General features: G+C 39.2%; 1 protein-coding gene across 1 annotated transcript; it reads right to left on the reverse strand.

Annotated features, from left to right (window-relative positions):
- Window positions 1-996: 996 nt before the first annotated feature.
- LOC139148988 (uncharacterized) lies at window positions 997-3876 on the reverse strand. The gene is made up of 5 exons (XM_070720468.1): window positions 3855-3876; window positions 2834-2978; window positions 1785-2260; window positions 1519-1654; window positions 997-1012 (listed from the first exon to the last, which is right to left on the reverse strand). The coding sequence occupies exons 1-5, from the start codon at window positions 3874-3876 to the stop codon at window positions 997-999; spliced, it is 795 nt and encodes a 264-aa protein (XP_070576569.1).
- Window positions 3877-24860: the final 20984 nt, after the last annotated feature.

Raw genomic sequence — 24860 nt, forward strand, 5'->3', positions numbered from 1 at the left:
GAACTTTAAAGATAGACTCCATTGATACACTGGTTGTCTTCAGTACATTCTGAGACTTCAGCTGAAAAAGTATAATCCTTAATTTGTAAATTGTTCATCACTCTTCAATCAAGTTATTGACAATAATATGATTGTTATGGTAATGAATTTCTATTTTTTACCGAAAAGTACAGAGCAACATGCACCACTCTGTGTAATTGCTCTGGGGAGAACACTGAGTATATTTCCACATATGTGATGTTTCATATATGTGAAGATCTAAAGTTAATTAGCAAATTTGGTTCTTTTGTTGTATTTGTATTAATAGATTTTCATGGGTTTGCCTTCTTGCACTTTTCTTATTTACAAGCCATTTTGACCGAGTTAATGTTCCTTAACCACGGTAACTTTGGCAATAAAAAAATACCTTCCTATGCCTACATGTATTAACATGTACATATATATTGTTTCTCAATTACAGTTTACACATAAGATGTTCATCTACTCTTCCAGTCCATCTATGGTAAGTTTTGTCCATACATGTAGTTGAATCTGACTCTACACAAAAAATCTGTGTTTGCTGAGGCCAAGTAAAGATAAGGTTTGTGTCTCTTCCTAGACATCTTGCAAAAATGATGCAGTGACATGTTTTTTCTCTATTTTTTCATTCTTCAACCAACAAGAATGTGCAAACAACATGAAGACAATATGCAGAAAAAAAGTTGATGCAGTGGGTCTGGATTGATGAGCGTGTGGTTGAGAAACAAACTTATATTTTTCTTGGCCTAAGTAAACACAAAACAAAAAAACTTCATAAAAAATAACAAGAACTCAAAAGTTACCAGCCTTTCACATTTGCTGATGTTAAAATAAACACAGCTACAACTTACCTCTCTACATAGTTTCAGTGAGTCAGCAAAATGCAAATTACAGTCTTTCATCCTGGCTACAATTAAGTCTGTCATTCCTCTTACATGGACTTCTTTGAAAAGTAGAGGATAGTCATAAGCATAATCATTATGGGCTACCATTACTGTAAGACAAATATGTTTAATAAGTATGACAGTGACACATAGTGCAGACCTAATGCACCTAGCATCCATTCAGTAATCTCCAAGCAATCAGTCTGTTCATCATTATTAAAGGGATTAAGTCACTCTTTTTGACATTATTTTGGTTATTTTAGTTTTGTAATGTTATAAATGTTGTTCTGGTCACTAAATAATGCTTAATCACTGTTGATAAAGTTCACATGAATTCTTCTTCAGAACAATTTTTGGTACATACCAAAAGTTAAATGATGGAAGAAATAATGCGTTTCGTCTGTGTATAGAGTGTGAGTTGAGCTGTGGGAACCAGTGATTGAGCCCATTTCCATAAGCAGAACAATAAGATAATATTCCACAAGAAACTTCAAACTACAATAATTGAGTGGTGATTAGCAATATGCCCTAAAAAAATACTTTTTTATTGTTATTCCTTTTGATCAATAATTTGATTTATTTATAAAACTTTGTTATATTATGTGAGTGTACTTGCCTGGATAAATTGTGCGTTGTAATTTTTCCTGTACTTCCTGTACAAGGGTGGCCACCCAATCTAAGAAGGATGGTAGTGCCGTGGATAGTTTGGTTTGCCCTGTAACATTCCTGGGAAATACCTGTCTTCATTGCAACTGGAAAGGGAATGTTTGAAATATAATATTTATTCTTGTGAAAATAATCCGACCCATTCCATAATCATGCATTTTTTAAATTAACTTTCAGTTTTGTTTGAACTTTGCTATTTTAATACTCTATACTAACCTATTGATTTGATCTTTGCAGAAGTCTTAACAAGAGTTGAAAACTCTAGAGGAGTTTCCAGATCCTGGATTCTGTGGGGTATGTATGCACTGGCACCAATCTCTATGATACTATCTCTGTGTGTGTTTCCACCAGTACCCTCTAAATCAAAGATAATAAATATCCTTGATTGCATAGAGGGTACTTGTTCAATTCCAGCTTCAGTCCCAGTACCATAGGTAGATGAAGTTGCTGCAGCTTGAGTACTGGCGTTGTTGGTAGCAACTGTACTAGATGGAGTGGTTGTGACAGTAGGTGTTGCTGAAGCCATGTTGTCTTCAATGATGACAGTCTCATCCTCATCACTGCTGTCACTCTGATCAACAGCCATACTTTTGCCCACATATTCAACAGTTGTCACACCAGTGGCTCTAATACTGTCCATTCTAGTCTTCTCATGCCGCAAGCGACGCTTCCTGTTCTTCTTTTGTGTAGCTCTGTGTTTGAGACATGCAATTCACTAATCTAATAATTCTAATAGAAAAAAGACTGTAGGTACATTGTATATCACATGGAGCACTTGTAGAGAATGCCTATCCCAATAAAATGCTGTGTTTAACTATAGACTGCTAAAATGGTATGAGCCTCATCAGTAGAAAAGCAAAGAGTGCAGCCAGACTGTCATTGCACAGATACAAATTAATTTAAATTAATACAGACTTCTGCATCAACTTCACATTACATTTGACACTGCTGTATTATTTTTTAAAACATTTTTGTCAAGGGTTGATTTCCTTAATAATGAGCGTGTGTGCAATCCCTGATTTTAATGGGTTTGGAAATTCACCAGAATTCAGTGAAGAATTGATGATGCGTGTAATTGCAAGAGATACTTGACACACACAATGCTTTAGTAATACTGTTTGTGTGAGATCATGATTTGAGGCCTTAGGTGGTAGCGAACCTATAAATTCCTCAATAAAATCAATGTAGAATGCAAACATTTGATGTCAGTGTGACAAACTACTAATTATACAAATGTAGAAAGGTGCCATTAAGATACAGGATACCTTTTCTTGATGACTTCCTGACTTTCATTCTCTGCTTTCTTCAGTCGCCACTGTCTTTGCTGCTCTAATACTGCTCTAACTGCTGTTTCAGGAACATCAACTTCTAAGTAAGGAACAGCAGCAGTTTCCAAATTGGTCCAATATTCTAGGTAAGTAAAATATTTATGTCTCTAGTTTTAATTCATATCTGAAACACAATTGGCCTGTTTTCTGTTATATGGTTTGTCAAATCATTGTCACTTGTGTTTGACAATGATTCAACATACCTAATGATGAACTCTGTGAGATGCATTACAAATAAAATATTTACTGTACTAACAGCATGATGAATGTCTCCTTTTGTGAGTCACTCCAAAATGATCTGTTTCCCCTCAGCCTTCACCTGTGAGGAACAGGTTAATATGGGATGACTCACAATCCCTTGGGTAGACAGCCATATACTGTTACCCTCATAGCAAATCAATAGATGTAATATACCAAGTTATTTTTTTGGTAAGGAATAAAACAATAAAAAACACTCAACATGCTAAACCATGATTTTGTCCCATGTCACATTGAAGTGTATTATTAATGATGGTATTTTCCAATTTTACTTTGTGCAAGATTGCCATATCCGTCTTCATACAGTAGCGTTTGTGACCTAGGGAAATCCTTTTGTCTCTGTATTTTAGTGCCAGCGAGTGGAAGGCCCTAGCAACATTTGTTGTGAATTTACCAGCAGGATTGATGTACTCTTCTGGCTTGTTAACTACTTTCTACATGATGTCTGTGAATTTCTGTAACTGTTCTGGACAATTCACAAAGTTTGTAGAGCTGTAAGGCTTACCGTCTTTCTTCTGGAAATAATTTTAATATTAAAAAAAATAAATGTAAATTAGACACATTTTTATCATAGAAGTACAACGTTTTATCATGGAGAGTGTAAGTGAGAAGACATTTTAATCATTATATTATTAATATAGCTATGAGACTTGCATCTTTATATTACAGATGTATGAATGACCCTGACAATGATACACACCTTTGGATGAAATCTGCACCATTCTGAAGAATCATCATCAGAGTAGTGTCGTGGAAAATTCATCACTGTCTCTGTAAATTCCTGAAGCGGATTTTCTGCTTTCAGGATGTCTTCCGAATTTACAAAGTGATTGAATGACTCCTTGAATGCATCCAACACTTATGCTGTAAAGCGTTTGCACTTGGTATTGCACTGTTGAACAAGAAAATTTGTAGCAAAAGATATTTTTTATAGTATTTCACAAAGAATCTCTTATTATACACCATAGACAATGACTGACTATTCAATATGGATATAATACTCACAATAACTTCAAAATATGGTTTCATAATTAATGGAGTAGTGGCACCTGTGCAGATATCCACAACATGATGAATAAAATAAAGAGAGTAGTCTTAATCTGCTGTTTTGATTGACACACCACTACTGTAAATTCATAACATATCGCTATTTGCACATTTCTCATATAATTTGGTTGATTCTGTAAGCTCACATCAACTTTGCTGTATTGCAACCAGAAGTAGATAATTCCTAGTGAATTTTAATGTAACCATCATAAAATTTGTGTTGGTGTAATAAAATATCAAGTTTAACGAAGGAATATTATTTTTGCTTCTATCATCCACATACTTTCCAAACATAAAAGTTTCCAACTTCCTTCCAAAGGAACCCAATCTTACCTTACATTTCACTTGTGACAAGTTTGCCAATTCACCATAGAGAGTTTTCTGAACATGATTGCTGCAGTAAGTGACTTCAGCTTCAGGAAACAACTCCACCAATATATTGCCGAGAGCTGCATCTTTGTCTGCAATTAGCCGACTGATGGTGATACCTGAAGCTTTGACACTGTGACAGATTTCACTAAACATGTCTCCCTCAGCCCCAGCACTTGTTCCCTCCCAATTATGTCCCTGGCCAAGTTTGGTTCGGTGAGCTCTGAAGGCGATCTTCCCACTCTTCAGATCATGTAGGGTGAATGAACTATTATTAGCATTTCTTCTGCTTCCATAGAAACCGTCTGCCACTGCCTCCCAGTTGTGCTCATCACCCCGCTCCTTTACCATACGCTGCACCTCACTGCAAGACCAGTCACATAGTGTGGCAATTGCTGGGAAGAGCCAGTTTACATCCATTTCAAATGTGGACTCTGCTACTTTGGGCAACCCCAGCAGATCCATCACATCACTGTAATCTTTGTGATACTGACCAGACATTAAAAATGACATGACAGTGTATGTGGGCAGCCAGTTTCTTGGTCTTGTCACCCCCTTAATTTTTTTATCATTGACCAATTCCATCTGATTAAAACAAACATTACAATTAAATCTCAGTACATTTTTTTCAATTTCATGACACAATTTTCCTCTTGACATTTTCCACAGTTTGTTTGCTCCACAAAATTAATAATAGTTTCTGATGTTGTAAGGATAGGATTGTGAGATGATTGAGTTGAAAGAGATGAATTTATTAATGATGAAGGAAAAGAAAATTCTTCTTGGGAATATATTGATTTAATTTTTCGTGATGTGATATTTTATCTGATTGGTAATGCAATGGGGATTTGTTTGATTGGCAAATAGGAGACATGGTAAAATTTGTAGTAGAATTATTTGATGGATCTATTTGGGGCCCTTCAGTAGAAGAGTCTGCACTGACTTCCAGTCCGTCTGGTACAAGAGCTAGAGAGAATGGGAAATGGCGAGAAAGTTTAGTCTCAACTAATGCGATGGGTGTAATATTGTCAAAACTGACGAAGCCCTAGCTGCAGTCGCAGCTCTTGCAGTTTTTTTTTACCGGCGAGTACGGATTGCAACGGAAAAATGAGATCTCCTTTTTCCGTGGCAACTCATACTCCCCCAGGGAAAACATACGAGAGCGCGAGCTACGACTGCAGCTAACGAAGCCCTATAGACATCAGATCGCATCATTGGTGCAGTGAATCACTATACTATCTATGTTTGTACTCCACATGGAACATTGAAAACATCACAACAGTGTACTTCCATCATCCCGAAGAATGACAACACAATGAACTTCCTCACACGAAAGAAGCGAAGCATCGGGCGACACTTACCACTTTCCGATGCGGAAGTCAAAGTCCTGAAGTCGGCATCTCCCGATCCCGGTATCTTGTGCTGCTCACTCCAACGTAAATGACTGGCAGCGACAGCCACACGTTGTCTTTTGGGTTTTTCGGGGCATTGGTATCAAATCTCTCCAAAATTTTGTGGAAAATTTCACTTTTGACAAAAAGTTACACACCGATCTTCAACTACCGGCCTGTACAATTTTCGGTCAAGTAAGGTTATGTTTACATCTGTGTACGCAAGCGCAGTGGGTAAGTCTCGCGTTTTACGTGAACTTTGAACTCACGTTACTAACAAGATTATGCAAATTTTATGCTAATATCACTAGGGAAAAGATACCGGTGCCCCATCTTAAGCTTATGCTTGCGCCCCTGTTTTGCTGACATTTTTAGGGGCCAACCCCAATCAGTCTAGGACCCTTATTGTTTCCATAACATTTCAGATTCAGCTGCATCTTACAACAGATGGGCCACCAGCTCTCTAACCACAATACGAGTCATTGCTGTCAAGAATGCACCCTAGATCATTTTTTATTTTTGAATTCATAATTGTTTTGTCTTGAGCCAGTTTAAGTTGTGAAGGTATTTATATGAAAAGTCGGCTAACCTCTGATCTAGCTATTGGCAGGTATGTTCGAAGATCCTGCAACTTGAACTACTTTGAACTTGAACATATACCAAGATATACAAAGATGTTAGGCACGCTTGGCGGGAATTTTGGTGGCAAATTCTCCAATGGACCAGCAGACTGGTAGCAATATCGTACAGCACAAACTTTTGAGCTGTCCTGCTGAAACTGAAGGCAAAAAGGGTTGAGTCTCCAGCAGTCTGCTTAGTTCTGACCAAGAAAGCGACATCTAACAGGTCCGTCAAAGCAGTCCGATGGCTATGTTGCTGGACAGCAATCAGTGCGAGGATAAATGACTGCCTGGCATGCCTGTATTGAAAGACCAAGTCTTGTTGTTGTTTCTCCACATCTTCAGTGGATATTCTCCGCTGATACCTCTTATGTAATAAGGCTCGACATTCAAGGGCATCGCTACATCTCTTGGCACAATTTTACAGAAGAAAACAACACCAAGACCTATCGCATTTCAACTTGGCAAAAGAAAAAAATGGACATGCGACCTGGCAATGACAACATCAACACCCTAACTAAGGGCAAGGCAATATTGTCTTTTGAAAAATAAAGTCAACATGCAAAGTCTACCTAGATCTGGCCATGGCTTTGAGCCATACGATTTGACAGTTGTGAATGACCGCATAGCCCTCCAATCCCTGATCGTTCAAGAGCTCACATCAAGAGGGGCTAAGCCCAAGTTCCATGTGGGGGGAAAGTGCGACCTTTGAAGTACAAGGGCGCATTCACCAAAAGATATCTGCTGCACTTAACAAAAGAGATCTTTGCTGTCTCTAGGGTCCATCTCTACTCGAGCCCCCTGTGCACAAAATCGCCAACCTGCAGGGTAAAGAACTCCTTAGCATGTTTTATAAGAATGAGCTCTGAAAAGTTATGGTTCATGATAAATACGATGTCTACATGGTCAAAAAGGTGCTCAAGATGAAGAAAATGAAGGGCAAAAAGTTCTTCTGGATCAAGTGAACAGCTTCAACTCATGGGAGCCTGAAACCCGAAGTGTGCATGGTTTCACATGAGCACAAGTCCTAAGACTTACACTATGTTGTAAGGGTGCCTCAGCCAGAAGACTAGCTTGTTGTGTTCCTGCTTCTTCAGCTGGCCAAGCAGTCACTTCACTTCTTGTTTGTCCATCTCCATCTCATGTTTATTGATGATGCTCCTCTTGTCTGTCTTACTCATTCCTGATGTTATCCACATCCCTTGCTGATACTAATGTATTGCTGCATCAGGATCTACACACTGAGGCAGTTGTGCCAGGCACTGAACCCCAAGATGACTAGCTTGTTGCTCCGTTTCTTCACATCTCTTGACACAGTGCAGTCATCTAAAAAGATCATCAATAGCATCCCTGTGTATGTTTCATGGACCATTTTAGCCAATCACACATGCCTGTGCAGGGGATTGGGAGGATGATGACATCACTGTCTTTGAACAGGAAGCTCTTGTTGTAGGTTTTGCTGTTCAAGTAAGTGGGGTTCATGAAATAGCATATTTAAACGTCCAACAACGGGAGCCCATCAACAGGCTCATCAGGTACTCTGTCTTTGCACAAGAGGAGGGCCCTTTTTATGATGATCATATTGAAAGGTGGCTCTACCAACAAACTGCCGTCCATCTTTCTTCCATTCATTCTTACCTGTGTACAACTATACCTTGGGGAGTATATTACTGAGAAGGTTATGTTCCAACATATTCTGCCCATCGGCCAGAACATGGATCTTGCACCAGCAACCTGTAATGACAATCTGCTGTAGCTGTGTTTTTTCGGCTGATTTTCAGCTGGACCCCATCCTAATCCTCCATCCAAATCTACAAACACGCATAACCTGTTCTTCAAGAAATCAATCTCACAAAGAAGGAGGCTTTGGTCTTGGGTGCCCTCTGCAAAGTATCAGCAGGCGTCTTTCTAGAAATACCAGAGGAGTAATGGCTTGGCATAGACTTTGTTTGAAAACCCTTCTATTGTCAAATTAACACTTTAAAGGTCTGGATTCACAAACAGCTCGCTGTCTAGCCGGGTTTGTGTCTGTGCCTTTGTTAACAGAGTGAATGACCTATAGTCGTTGATGATTGTGTTGCTGTCTAAGAAGGAAGATCGGGTGAAAATGGTGAAATGCTCATACAAGAAGCTCTTGCCACAGTAACCAGCAATGTCTTGAGCCAAGTCATTGTCTTTGATCATTTCGTATTCCATTTTGATATTCATCAGTCAGTACCCCAATCACTGGTGCCCATAAGGACTTCAGTTGAGCAGTAGGTGCCATGTAATTTCAAAATCAATATGGCTGCTAAGCAAGCTAGGGTTAGAGGCACCATGGCTGCTCATGACCAGATGCCAGAGCTCAATGGCATACTCCTTCTGATAAATGCCATACAAACGGTTGTTGTCATCATCTTATGTGTTGGCATCGCAATCATCGCTTATCAGCTTTCTCAAGTCCAGTGTCTTGAGTTACTGAGAGTTACCATGACTAATATGCTGATCAGTATCAGTATGAGATTACTTTACATAAGACTACATGAGACAGTGACACTTTGCAAGTTAGTCGACAGTCAATTGAGTTGTGTATATACCTTTCGTAGAGCTAGCAATAAATGTATTGAAAACGACATCAAGCCTCGTCGTATTTCATGACATGGTGGCAGCGGTAAACTACTGAACACCAAGAGAAAAGAAAGACGAAGATGGCAGCGCAATCAAACATCAAGTCTCCTGAAAACTTCAGCTTCAATATCCCAGAATGGCAAGAAGGGAAGCAGCGCTTTTCAAGATACCGGCTCATAACTAAGCTCAACAAAGAAGAAGGAAAAATCCAGGTAAATTCTTTTGTCTATCATATGTGAGCTGAGGCAGGGAAAATCCTCACGCGATTCAAATTCGATGCAAAAGCAGATGCAAACGACAATGAGAAAGTCTTGAAGAAATTTTATGAGCACTTTTTTACCAGAAACAATGTCGTCCATGAAAGGGCACGTTTCCGCCGTCGCGTACAAAAGGCATAAGGCATATGTGAGAGATCTTTACCATACAGTTAACAAATCTCAGTAGAGTGACAGGGATGAGCACATCAGAGATCAGTTAGTCTTGGCATTCAGGATAAAGAACTGTCACGGAATCTAGAGTGTAAACCCAACATGACGGTAGAAAAAGCTGCAGACATGGCAATGTATTCTGGAACAGTGACCCACCAAGTAGCAGCACAAGGAAAAGCCCAGGCTTTAGATGAAGCCGCACAGAAAGGCAAAGGCAAATAATGATCATGTTAAAACCTACTCCGAAGAGAAGTCCCTTGTGAGATGGGTCTGGTAATCAGAGCTGAGAAATTGTCTAGCCTGACAGCCCAAAACAAACAAACCAAGTGTGTTTAGAGACATAGGCATATTCAATTGCAAGCCAGTGAAATACAGCTGAAAGATGGAGCGAAGCCATACAGTGTCAATACAACAGGGCGAATTCAATTTCCAGTCCTTCCCAAAGTAAAGGAAGAATTGCAGTGAATGATAGAGGGCGGATTCATCGAACAGGTCACTGAACCTACAGAGTGGTGTGCCCTGATGGTGGTAGTCGCAAAATCGTCAGGAAAGTCCGTATATGCGTGGATCCAAGGAAACTCAATGGAGAAGTAAAAGAGAAAGGTATGTGCTCCCAACTCCCCAGACATAGCCCCAAAACTAGGAGGGTCCAAAGTTTTCTCGAAATTAGATGCTTCGAGTGGATTCTGGCAAATTCCATTATATCCAGCAAGTTCAAGATTGACTACATTCATCACACCATTTGGTCGATTCTGTTTTAAAAGACTGCCATTTGGAATCACCTCCGCACCAGAAATATTCCAGCTTTTGATGACAGACTTGTTACTTGACAATGAGAAAGCAGAAGCGATTATGGATGATATAATTATACATTGCGAGACAATGCAAGACCATGACATCCACTTTGACAATACAGTACAAGTCATTGGAGAGTCAGGACTGAAATTAAACCAGAATACATGCGAGATAAGAAAAACAGTATTAATTAAGTTCTTTGGAGGAATAATCAGCGCAGATGGGGTCAGCGCGGATTCAGAAAAAGTAAAGGCAATTCAGGAGTTGAAACCACCAACAAACAAACACGAGTTGAAAGAACTACTCGGTATGGTAAACTATCTGGGAAAATTCCTACCAAATTTGTCTACAGTGATACAGCCAATAAGTGAATTACTGAAGACAGATGTTGCATGCGTCTGGAGCATAAAGCAAGCGGAAGCATTTCAGAAAATGAAGCAATTGGTATCTACTACACCAATACTTGCATTCTATGACCCAAGCAAACCAACAATAGTGAGTGCAGATGCCAACAGCTACGGACTTGGTGCAGTCTTACTGCAACAACATGATGATGTCAAAAGGCCTGTTGCTTATGCTTCACATACACTAACGTAAGCAGAGCAGCGCTGCGCACAAATCGAAAAGGAGTGTTTAGCAGGTGTTTGGGCCTGTGAGAAATTCTCCCGATACATCACTGGTCTAGAGTCATTCATACTACAGACTGACCACAAACCACTAGTACCACTGATGAACAGTCAAGACATCGACAAAGCACCACTAAGATCTCAACGCTTACTACTAAGGTTGATGCGATTCAATGCGAAGTCAGTATACGTATGTACCTGGAAAAAATAAGTAGTGGCTGACACAGTCAAGAAATCCGATTCAGTGCATAGAAAAACCTGATACGGAAGGAGAAATACATGTCGATAACCTGGAAGCAATGGAACCAGGAACACTAGACAAGATGGAAGAAATCAGACAAGCAACGATGGATGATGAACAACTGAGGTTAGTACTAGTATATACCAGTCTAGAGTGGCCAAAACGAGCAAAAGAAGTGCCAGACAAAATTCAACAATACTACTCAGTGAGAAACCAGCTTTCATTGCATGATGGCAAACTCATCTATCAAGACAGAAGTGTCATACCAACTACAATGAGAGATGAAGTTCTTGAGAAATACATGAAGGACATCAAGGTGTGACAAAATGCTGTGAACGAGCAATCTATGCATTATGGTGGCCAGGCATCACAAGCGATATCATAAGGAAGATAGCTAATTGCAAGTTCTGCATGGAAAATAACCAATACAGCAAAAGGAACTGATGATGGCAACGCCATTGTCCGAGAGACCATGGCAGAAAATAGCTGTTGATCTATGCGATTTCAACAATAAGAAATATATGGTCGTCATTGACTACTACAGCAGATATTTAGAAATCGTACATATGACAAGTACAACCAGCGAACAAGTATTTGGAAAACTGGAAAATCTGTTTGCCAGATTCCAGAAGAAATATTTTCTGACAATGGTCCGCATTTTTCATCAGCTGATTTCCAAGAGTTCAGCAGAAAGTATGGATTTCGATGCACCACATCAAGTCCACATTACCCACAATCCAACGGGGAGGCAGAAAGTGGAGTAAGCATTGCTAAGAAAATCCTAAAGCAGGATGACGTATTTCTGCATTAATGAGCTACCGAGCAACTCCAGTAGCAGCAACCGGCATGAGTCCATGTCAACTGATGATGGGACGCCAAGTTCGTACCACACTGCCTACAATAGCAGCAAAACTAGAGCCAAGGCAACCTGACTTGGAATGAGTCACCGTTACCGAAATGACAAAGTGAAAACTAGTTTCTAGCATGCCAGATTCATAAACAGTTCATGATAGTTTGAAATCAATATGCACAAAAGATGTTTACAAATAGCTGCTAAAGTTTTTATGCCCAAGGACACTTCCGTTGGTGCTGCGTATACATATACCAAACATGTTTTGTTTGTATTCATGTTTGAAACAGGTAAGTCTGAGAGCGGATTCCAGGTCATGCGCTGTTTACATGAGATTAATATCACCATGTGAAGTGTTCCGTGTTTACAGACTTTAGCACTATCCATTTTGATGTATTCTCTCTGTGGCCTCTCCGTTAGGCGACTGATGCCGTATGTTGTGGTTCGAACCCGATTGAAAACTAGCCGTATCTTACAGTACACAGCAGAATCCATTAGAGTATCCATCATTATCCAGTACTGAGAATCCAGCACCTGAATACATAATGGATTCCCCCAGTATCAAGCAAATTAAGGCTGTGGGGAATACATGCCCAAATCCATTTTGGATACTAATGGATTCTAGTGTCACAATGCATTGTGGGTCTAAAAGACAGACCTGGCTAGATTTTGAGAATCCATAAAAGTATTTATCGATGGATACTAGCCTTGCCAGTGTAACTGAAAGTAGGACTAATGCAGACACTTTTTTATGCTGAGTGAAAGCGTTGCAAAAGTTGAAACGCCTGAAAATATTACTACTTTTAAATTCGTTTTGCAATCGACATTGGTAGTGTCAAAACGCTTTTTCCTAAAGATCCTATACACATACAAATAAAACAAAATTCCAAAACTTAATGTACGTCAAGAACTACAACGTTAACGATAGAGGACTATGGCCTTTCATGATCAATCATTTGAGTCAAGACATGGATTGCGTTTATACTTATCAGCTTGAAAACCCCCTCCCCTGATCAAATTGACCCCTCTCCTGCTGCAAGTTTACGTTTATCGATACCAGGTTTTGTTCAAGCTCGTTACAATTTGAAATAGTATATAGTGGACGGAATCGTTCATTACCATCTGTGTAATAAAACCAAACAAATACGTCATCGTGACGACGAGCTATACTCTCAAAAACTTGCGTCACATTGCCGAAAAACTAAGAAAATCGCAGAAATGTAGAAGAGACCTTTACTAGCTGGCAACAAAGAAGCTGTTTGTATCAGCTATTGATGTATGCTTTCAATGTTGTCCTTTCAGCAAGGACCATAAGAGTTAACCTTTAGATGGTACATCATAATTGATGGCCGACATGATGTTTCTGACGTAAGCAAATACCAGTTCCATTTTCGTTTGAATCGGTTGTAGATAGAAAACTCGGCATCGTCATATACATATCGTGCTGGCCCTAATATGTGTCAGTAATAAAACAACACAACCACTACGAACAACGGTTTTCCTACCTGTCCCCCTGAAGAGCATAGGGTGCACTTATTCCTGCAGTTGCCAGTAATCCCTAAGTTGCCAGTAATTGAACAAGGCAAACATTACAATCAAATGCTTTCCTCTCTGCTGCTCAGCAGAGTATAAGGTGCAAAACAAGGCCTATAAAGTCATATAAAATTTTCCATGGATGGGCAAACACTTTTCGCTAGGCACCAAAGAGCTGGACGCAGATGAAAAGCATCAGATGCGGTAATGAGTAGCGACAACGAGGCTGTACGCTAAAATGGACCCTACCTTTTTCTGAGTTTTTTTTTACTTTCTTATACTGGTCAAAATGCTTGAAATATTGACATATATGGAACACAATATAAATTTTATACGTAACATATATCTTCGTATACAGAACATTTCAATACGTAAATATGCGAACGTATATCTTTGCAGATCAAGAGTATACGTAATGCATATCTTTGGACACCAAGCGTGCATTGTATTATGCATTTTATTAGTATACGTAAATGTATACGTAACGTAATTTACGCATATACAGAATAAATAAATGTGTTTATATTGTTGTATATCAAGCATTTTGCTCAGTGTTATTTGAATTGCTTCCTCGATATTCCCCAATTAGTTATAATTATATACTGCATAGAGTCCTAATGAGGCTCCAGTTATAATTGACCTGAGTGTGTAAAAGAATGATCATCATTAAATGAATTGTAGCTGCTGTGCAAACACCAGCGACAGCTCTTGACCAACACGTACTGTATTACCGTTATATTCTGCAATCCCATAGAAAGTCATATTACTAAACGGCAAATCACGTTATCTTTTGTGGATTTTGTATATCAAATTCATAGAGTCAATTTTGAATCAAGCTTAACTATTAGGATTTTGCTGAATTCCTTGTATCAAGAGTCATGACATTTTTCGGTAGGTAGCATGTAAGCATCTCCCTATTCGGTTATTTTTCACGGTGCCATATTTGCCAACAATTCTTGAAGTGTTTTTTGTGTAAGATGAGTTAAGAATACATGTCAACAAGTTGAAGTCAAGCCGATGGCAAACTTTCGAGTTATACTGTTTCTGCTACCTTGCCCCAAGATTGTACCCTTGCTTTATTGGCGTTTGGAGGTACAACCCTCTTTTCCACATAGTAAGCGTAGATGACAGAATCTGACCTGACCTCTGTAATCCTGATGTAAGCATTAAAATGGCCAGAGTTTTCACCGATATGAAGGTCGGCGAGCCGAAAGGTTACTTGAAAGACAGAGCTATTTATAGTGACCAAAGAAAAGCCAAGTTTGTCAGTTTGGCGCAGAAAGCGGCAAGTACGTACTTGCCCGTTATTTCTGCACCTGACGATTGGGAGCTGTTAATGAAGCATTCTTGGCAGACCGTCAATGTAGACAATGACACTACTCTTGAACTTCCTGATATCCGCACTCTATCAAAAAATGACTGGAGTAGTAACCTTTCCGTTAACCATTGATTCTGCTTGTGGATGTGTTTGTTTATTGGAATTCCGTTTGACAGTTTAATAGTGAGCACATACGAAAATTAACGTGGGAATATGGATACCAGTTGTTTGCCACGAGACACGAAACATCTGTGCAACTTTATTCGCTCCGGCCGCAACATGATTATTGTTATTATGTCAAAGCCAATGTTAGTCCGAAGGAGAGACAGAATAGTCGACCTAAACAACGTGGATGTTGATTGATAACAAATGCAATGTATTGCCTGGCGGATGCGTTTGTATTGCGTGAGTGTATCATCTTTTCATTGGCAGATCTGACGCTGTCTTCGATCGCTGATGTTTACCGAACTTTGTTTAGGCAAACAAATGTGTCTGGTCCCTGACATTCAGCAAAAAGGATGCGGCGACACGATTTTCTATTTTTTCCTTTTTTTCCACTTTTTTCTTTCCTTTTTTTATTTCTAACAATGCTAATTGGCACTATTAATACAACAGACATTATCTTTTATCACTGGCTGCATAAAACTTCCGTTTTCTTTTTTTAGCATCGTGGACATGCAATCCGGGATATCAAGGATAAGTTTGCTGATTAGTATGTAAAATCCTGAAAAGCCACGCCGCGCAGCTTCTGAAATGACACGCTCCGTGACCATAAACGATCTTTTTTGGCCTTATATACTTTGCAAATAGTCATCATGGCTTTGCGAAGTCGATACCGACATTCAAGTAAATAAAAATACATGTACTTCTCATGAATGATAAATGACAACAGAATTCTAAATTATAAGTGGTTTCATGTTGTAAAAGTTCAAAATGCCATCTCTCACTAGAATATAGCAAGCCTATAACATAATTTTTGAGGATAATAGCAAAACTGGTGTGACTGTTTGATTGTTAGGCATGATTTTCAGTCCCACGGACACCATGTAGGAAGACATAGTTTTAGTCATGTCCGTGCGTGTGTGCGTCCAACCATCCATCCGCTCACTCAGATATATCAGGGATGCCAGGACGATTTCATACACTCTTGGTACAAGGATTGCTCCTTCTGTCATACATCTGCACGTCGATTTGCTTTTTTTACTTATCCGATCCAATATGGCAAATTTTCTGCCACTTTAATAGAAAACGGTGACTATGTCATTGACAATATTTTTTGAAAAAGAGCTCTATTTCTAGAGCGACTGCTGTAAATTTGATGAAACTTTGTACAGATGTTCGTCACACAGATCTTTAAAACGCAAAGTCCAGCGCCGTGGACGCACAATAGGCAACGTGGCAGTGAAGTTGGTTGTTGGCAAACACTGGGCGGGATGGTTAAACACTTGCTTAGTCGTTGGCTTATCAGAGAAATACAAACTATCTGTTACACCAGGGCCTACCGATTATCACCTTCGCCTGAATATTAGGGAAGTGTCAAAGGTTCATAGAATTCGAGCCAACCTTATAACTAGGGTTTGTGGAGTGGCCGAAGGGCGGTTCGTCTGGCCGACAGACCTACCTTTCGACTGCGATGTCTTCGCCAGGTGACTGGATGCCGTACGTTGTGAGTTCGAATCCGATCGAAAAATTTATTGAATTCAAATCACAGTCGTTTGTAGTTGGATAGACAGTGATGGCTGCTGTGCATGCAATAGAAATGTAGGGAGTTTGGATAAAGAATGGCCACGCACATATCGCCGAGTTCGGACACTAATTTCCCTCATACAATTCACTCAATAAACAGCTACGATGCATGACTTTCAAAACATCTCTGAATTTCTGCCAACTTTTTTGCGTCTGAGGTGTGCATATTCTGTTTTGATTTCAAACGGGACCCGGTTTTCAACCCCGGCTTTCAACATGGAACGGCGGGTAATTTGAGTGTGAAGGCTCTGTAGTGGAAACCAGTTGTCGAAATGGACATATCCGAGCTTCGGAAGGAAGATACAAAACGAAGGTCTTGACTTAGTTCAGGAGCGAATTTCCTCGAGCACTGTATAGAGTTCAAATCTACCTGAGTGTCTCTTGTTCGGTTCAAGTGCGCTCACTAGAAATAAACAATAAGGGGAAAGTCTGGCAAATAAATTATAGTTCTCTAATTAAAATATTATATAAGAACGGCAGCGGTTTGTGATCGTAAGCAATGGTAAGTTAGAACCTTCTACCGTTTGTTGCGTTATGGCTTTTTAGTAGGCAATGTTGTTGATAATAGCCGGTCACCGATAAAGAACGCCGGATTACACGCAGCTTGCAACCGGTAGTATAAGACACATGGAAAAAAAATAACAAGATGAAATGCAAAAAAAAATATGAATTTGAGAAGCAAATCTTCACCAATTCGTATTTTCAGTGTAAGTTTAGGTATTTCGAAAGTAATCACAGAAAAGGCTGAAGAATTTTGAGAAAACTGATCTAAAAAGTTACGATCCCCAGTTAGAGCATGGTATGTAATGGCATGACCCGAAGTACAGTGAGCGCAGGTTGCATATCCGGTTACCTCGGATAGGTAAACTCGGAAAACATCGACAACCATTCGTAATATGCAAATGGCATGTGACTGAGACGTATTGGAAAAGTTTTCCGTAGTTCCAGAGATGAGCATGCATATTTGAATACCATATACGCTGCTTTTCACGATATGTAAGCCAGAAAACTTCAACAATAGGAAACAACGAGTAACCTGTTGTCAATGGTCAGTCAATTATTTTGAAACTCATTGGTAATGAGTCCCGCAGGACAGCTGTGCAGGGCCGCGGCCGTCGTCGATGAATGTGGATGATAATCAAACAACGCAATGTTGACGTGGTGACAGTGGTAACGATGTGATCAACACTGAAATTTCAAGTCCACTCAGCTCCACTGAATTGAATCAACTGATATAAACAATGACCAAACTTGTCACAATGCAAAAGGTAATTCCTCAAAATGTGAGAGAAAAGATTCAGTTTCGATGTCTGAAGGAAGAAATGACATTTTGATTGCCTTCCAAACGGCGTGTGTGAAGACTCTCAATGTTCATAACTTTTAAAGGTCCACATACAAATTTTTTTTTAAGGACCACCAATCACTCCAAAGAGAAAATGTCGTTTCTTGCGTGTTCATTACATGTGTGTACGTTGTATGTGGTTGTGTATGCGTATGTTTAGGTACATAACGGTGATTTTAGTGATAAGTCTGTACGCTTTGTTAGTTTTGCTCCTCAGGGATCAAGATCGCCCAGGCCGCAATTTAAATTTTAGTAATCATGATTGGCAGCATACATTAGCATTTACAACAGAGGTCAAATGGACATTCTGGAGCCACGCTTTGTGAAAATATGCGTTCTCTGTATTAAATAACAGTGTTTTCCAACGTTTTCTCGACATAAAGGCAGTCGCTATACATTCACAGGTGTCATGTATGAGATTGGACGGAAATTATCGCCGTTCACACGTCGAATTACACGTCGAATTTCTGGAAATCTCGTCTTTCGGGTTGGAAGCAGTGGCCGACTGGTTTTGTGTGAGGCCTAGCAGCTAGGCGATGTTGCCGTGAGTGTCTGGGGGTTCGAATCCCGTTTGGGTTATAGTAAAATTTATATTTATATTACCAATAGCGTGGCATTTTCACATATGCACAGTCTTACTATAATCCCCCTTTTGTAGGGGACTTTGGCGTTTAATAACATACGGTCGGTATTGCATCAGTTACTTGCTAATTTGCTTATTTGATGAACTTTTGTAATGAGGGTTATAATCCTAAAAATATTGCAGCAATTTTAATGAAAGTTTGTACGGATCTGAAGCACACAATTCATAATAGTGTACAAAGACATTTTGCAGTGTCATAGGAATTCATTTCTAATTTGCATATTTAATGAATTTTCCTAAATGCACATATTCATACATATCACATTGATTTCAAACTCAAAACTTTATTGCAAATGAATAGTCACTAATCAGAAATGTGCGAATGTGTAAATACCTTAAGTCGACTTTTTAAACAAAATAACGAACACAAATTTTACAAAGCGTTTTGAACGGAATGAATTTAAAACTTTACGTTGGTGAATTTAAAATATTTGAGGGCTTTAATTTAGAGAAGTGTTGCTCACACCTTGCTCGTTGTGTTATCAATGTTATTTTATGTGGACAGAGTTAGTTATGAGAGAAATTTTGCGTCAGTTTGGACCGTGTGATTTGGTGCAGCGTCAGTCGACCAAGCTTATCCATATAGCAGGCGCATTTCTTGTGTACTTTGTATTTCTTCCAGCATTTCAGAATTGGATCTGTGATGTGATCGGTATAGAACGTGGCTAAAGTGTGTCAGAACTAGATTGGTTCTTGAACTGGAAGGTGCTTGGAAAAAAGATCAGTCAACTTTCCGCCAATCCATGACGAGGATGAGGTGTGAACAACGAGCAATTCGGCTATCTATTATTTCACTAAACAGTAAAGGCGGAGCCTTCCTTTAAAAGGGCGCCAATTTATGGCGGCGTTCATTGTGTAAAGTGGGCAACAAACAGGCAACCCGCTTGCACAAGCTCCAGAGAATGCGACTTTTTAGGTTTTTTTTTCCCGCCGCAAAAAAGTAGACAGACTGCCAAGCGGTCAGCGCGAAGCTGCTGCCGATCGAGCTGTGTGGTTATATTCAAATTCTGACACGACAGGAGGACGATTTTTAGGAAATCCGAGCGTTGGTGGTTGGGAATCAATGACCGTTGGCGATTAGAACCGACAGTCAATCAAAGCTTGTAAAAACTCTGTTTATAGGATTAGAAAAATGCGCCAACAGATTGAGATCAGTTTGTGTAATTAATTTTATAGGAAATCAAACATCGTACTGGTCAAGTGTTTGACAGGGAGGAAAAATCCACTAGTGCGTGAACTTGGCATTTAAAATTGCGGCTTTAATAAGCTTGTCACTGATACTCGTCTTCTTTTGTCGGCAAAGTAAATAGCCACACACATGATTGACAGCACGTTAATAGCTATTTGCATCTACGTCGTAGAAATAAATGCGTATAAATGCGTATCAAATAAGTTGGTTACCCATGATTTTCATAGTTTTAAAGGATCTTTGGCCGGTCAATTTCTTGCGGCGTTACTTGGCATGTCGGTAATATGGTTTGGCAGCCATATTGGTTTTTAAACATAAGATGACCAGCAAATAATATTCAAAATACTTCTTTTCAAGAACAAATACAACATTTTGACTTGGATTTTTCTCGTATCATCCTCGGTGTGTTTACTTTCAAGTTTGCAAAAGTCATGTGGATAAGTCACGTGGTTTAACGACTAAGTTGGATTTAATAAATACCCTTTTAATATTAAAAAAAAATCTGAAGAACCAGCACATCAAATCAATTAAAACTTTTCTTGTATCATCCTAGGTATGAGTACTTTTGCGTTTGCGAAAGGCATTTTGATCGCATTTGGTGACCCTATTTGGATTTTCAAAAAGTCAATTTTATCTGTAAAAATCTTCTTCTCCAGAATAAGCCCAACATTTAATTTGATATTTCAATTGTATCATCCTGTACCTGAGTACTTTAAAGTTTGTGAAAACACGTTTGTCGATCACATGATTTGTCAGCCATGTTTTTACGAAAAAACAAGCGAGTTGAATTCAAAAAATGCTATTTCTGCTGAACTAAGAATATATGAAATTTCTTGTAAAGCAAAAATGACGTCTTGTCTTTGCAATTTGCCGATAAAATATTGAGCTGCCATACGACCTTGGCGGCCATATGTATATTGAATTTTCAAAAAATTAATATTTTATTTTTTAAATTCTTCTTCTCCAGAACCAATGCAACAAATCCACTAAAATTTTGCTCGTATAATCCTAAATGTGGGTACTTTCAAATTTACGAAGTCAACTGGATTGCTCACTAGAGGTTTGACCGCCATATTGTATTTCAAAGAAATACGATTTAATCTTTAAAAACCTTCTTTACCGGAACCAATGTATCATTTGAATTGAACTTTACTCCAATTATCCTTTATATCATAAATGTCAAGTGTGCAAAGCACATTTGAATCGGTAAAGTGATTTGGCGGCCATATTGGTTAACAAAAGACCTTACAATAAAATTCTTCTTTTTACGAGAACGAAAAGACCATGTAAAGCTCAACGTTTTCGCATGGTATAATCGGTGCAAATACTTTCAACCATGCCAACAGCTTGAAATCCGTTAACGCTGCTTGCAGCTTGAATTTGTTTAATTTTCATTCATCGTCGTGTAGGGAAGCTGTTAGTTGCAAACTCATTACCCCTACTACAAAATTAATAAGTGCTTACACAAATTGATGTCTCTACTGGTCATTTTTAAGTGTGGATGTGTGGCTGTGGTGTATATACGAACTGATACGATGCGACGTGCTGTTGCACCAAAGTCACCCTTTACGACATCTACCTTTTCTACAGTCGGCGACGACTGTGAAATACAACAATATAGATCAACAAAGATCAAAGCAACCTGCTTTCACATTTATTGAGAACAGTTTCTTAGAAAGTACTTTTACGGAGCCGTCTGTACAATTTATGTGTAATTTAAATGTAATAGATCTATTTTTCTCATATTCCGTCACGAAAACACAATACAAAGAATTCAAAATACAGTGAAGTATAACCAGTTACAGATTATTTTGTCACCAATCAAACTGAAACAGCAAAATTAAATTTAAATGCCTACATTTTGCCTCTAATGCTTTTAGTTGTTATTACTAGTATGTCGGATGCAGAAACGTGCAGAAATATTTTTATTGAATAATCCAGTTCTCCAATTTGTAGCTGAGTAAGGAGTATTAAATATTACTTCCTTGAACAAAAACATCAAAATGATCCATTGCGAGAAATCATTATTGTCGGAGTAAATTCATAATGGTAGACACACTGTCATTCTTTGGCATTAGCTTTACACACAGGCGCTTGGCACATTGCTTGGATAATAATCGTATTTAATATGTAGAATGTCTATATTGAACCTGATTATTCAATAAAAGAATCACCCTACGCGATATTAGTGTAGGCCTATAGGCCTACACGTTGACTGGCATTGTACCTATGGCTGCCTGGCTCGGGCACGGCGAACGCACTGCATAATCATCAATGTGTAGAATGTCTACATGACTTCATTATTTATTAAAGAATAACGGTACATGATATTACTGTACATGTCGGCTAGCTTAACCGAGCGGCTGTAGAGCTCTGCGGGGCTTTGGCCCGGCTTTGGCCTGTTGTCCACTGCTGCACAGACAGGAAGTCAAGGCGTGAAAGTAATTCACAGCCCGATTTCATAAATCAGCGAAATTCACGAACTCTGAGCGTTTCCGGTGATAAAAACTGGTCAACGGTCAGATGGTTGCATAAACAATCGATCGACTGGCCTCTTTTGCCTAAAATCATACCTTACCCTATGCTACTGGCGAGAAATCGTTCTGAAATCGGCTGGGCACACCAACCCAGCGCCGGCCATTTTGAATAAGCTGCATGCAATGTATGCGCCAGTGCATACAACCCTTGGCAGATGACGTCATTGCTCTTCTCTCATTGGACGCGTACATTGAATGCAGCTCATTCAAAATGGCCGGCGCTGGGTTGGCGTGCCCAGCCAATTTCAGGACAATTTCTCGCCAGTAGCATAGGGTAAGGATGCTTTTATTCCTGCAGTTGCCAGTAATTCCTGAAGTTGGCAGTAATTAAAAAACGCTGCTGCTCAGAGGTGCAAAGCAAGGCCTATAAAGTCATATAAAAAATTTTCGTGCATGGGCAAACACTTTTGTTCGCTAGGCAACAAAGAGCTGGGCGCAGATAAATAGCATCAGATGCGATAATGAGTATCGACAACGAGGCTGTTTTTCTACCTGCCGCTCAGCAGAGTATAAGGTGCAAACAAAGCCTATTAAGTCACAGAACATTTTCAGTGAACGGACGAACACTTTTGTTTGCTAGGCAACAAAGAGTTAGCGCAAATAAAGCGGGGGCGTAGTAAAAGAGCATCATATGCGATAGTGAGTATCGGAAACCGAAGCTGTACGCTGAAATGGATCTGCCTTTTTTAGTTGATTTTTACTTTCTTATTTGAATTTCTTCGTCGATATTCCCTCATTGGTTATAATGATGTACTGTATAGAACTTGATAAATATTTGATTCAAACACAAAACCCATGTCTACAATCCAATGTAAATATACAAAATGTGGTCTACAAATAAAAAAACAATCAGCAACATTTTATGAGGTTAATCAAGCTTGAAATCTGTCACATATGGTTTTATTAATGAAATATTCATTATTAGAAAACTCTTTGTTGTCAGGGTGATGATTATCTCTGAGTGTTATAAATGAAAAGGGTCACTTGAGTGCCAGCTTGTTTACCATAAACTTAAATGTGCAAACATGACTGACTGTACAATGTGGTTGGGAACGGGAGTCGCAATCTGATGAATATGATAGAAACTTTCTACAATAGTAAGAATAAGTAAGTAACATGGATTATGAAAGTCGATCAAAAAAAATGATAAAAATGGTTCAAATCTTTCGGGTGATGCATATTCTCGCGGTACCATATTGGGGGATAAACCTAAAGATAATAAGTCTTTAGAGGTGATGGGTTACACAGTTAAGTGTTAATTAATTTAAAGTGTCATTTTGACTTATTTTGCATCTACCAAACTAAAATCGTAGTTATCCTTATTACTGACTGATACCAAAAGATGCACATACATTGCTGTCGCCAAACTGAACACTTAAATTGTCTCTCACAAAGGAGTTGCATTTTCATTTCATAGTAAAGTTTTACATGAAATCGATAATCAACAAACATGTACGGCGGATACCCTAATTTATCAGAGATTTCTTTATTCAAATGTTTCGCGATAACACCGACATTGCCGCATTTTGATCTGACCAGGGCCATAAAATGAACTATTGTTTTCTGTCTACTAGCCCCTCTGAAAGTGATAAGATTACCTTCTATAGAAATGAATTCGCCTCTGCAAAGATATGTATCTGCATTGCATACCTGCATTGCTCAAACAAGGGATACTTCCAAAACAAGTCCAGTTAAAGAAAGTTAAAGAAAGTTATAATAAACATGTGTAAAAGAAGTTACAATGTAAGGAATTTTATCTATGCAAATGTCACCCTACAGCGCCATCTGTGGCAGAGGTCACAGTTCTCCCAGTCCTGTCCTCTTTTGCACGAGGACGCCTGCCAGACAACATCGCCATTTTCAGGCTCTACCTTGGTCAGTTTTAACATCACATACGGTATTTATATTATTCTTTTTTTCACAAGAAACTGTTCCCCCTATCCATATACTACTTCTCGGACATTCTTTCATATGCCGCCTAGGGGAATATATGTGCAGAAACTCACTCAGTAATTTCTGTTTGTCTGAAGTTCGTGTCTTTGTGAGGAGAATCAGCGGGGGTACCTTACATTCTCTGAGGACGTCGTAAGTGAGAGACATATAGCTGGATATAGTATTTTTAGACATTGGTACAAACGATCTCTACAGTGCACATGATTCCCCAAAGGCTATTGCTGAGAGGATTATTTTATTCGTGCAGAATCTCTATCGGCATGGCAGCGTTCGAGTTGTAATTGTTAGCCAGGTTTTGCATCGTGCCCGGTGTCCGGAAAACATCCGGGACTTCAATGCACGTGCAGACGCGCTGAACGAACAATTGAGGGAGTCTTTGGCGGGAAATCCCTTTGTGTTTTTCTGGTCACATGTCGGGTTATGGTGGTCATCTCTACCAGTATTCCACAGGGATGGGGTACATCTTAACGA

This window comes from Ptychodera flava, chromosome 2 (genome assembly GCF_041260155.1).
Source record: "Ptychodera flava strain L36383 chromosome 2, AS_Pfla_20210202, whole genome shotgun sequence".
In the NCBI taxonomy this organism is placed as follows: Eukaryota; Metazoa; Hemichordata; class Enteropneusta; family Ptychoderidae; genus Ptychodera; species Ptychodera flava.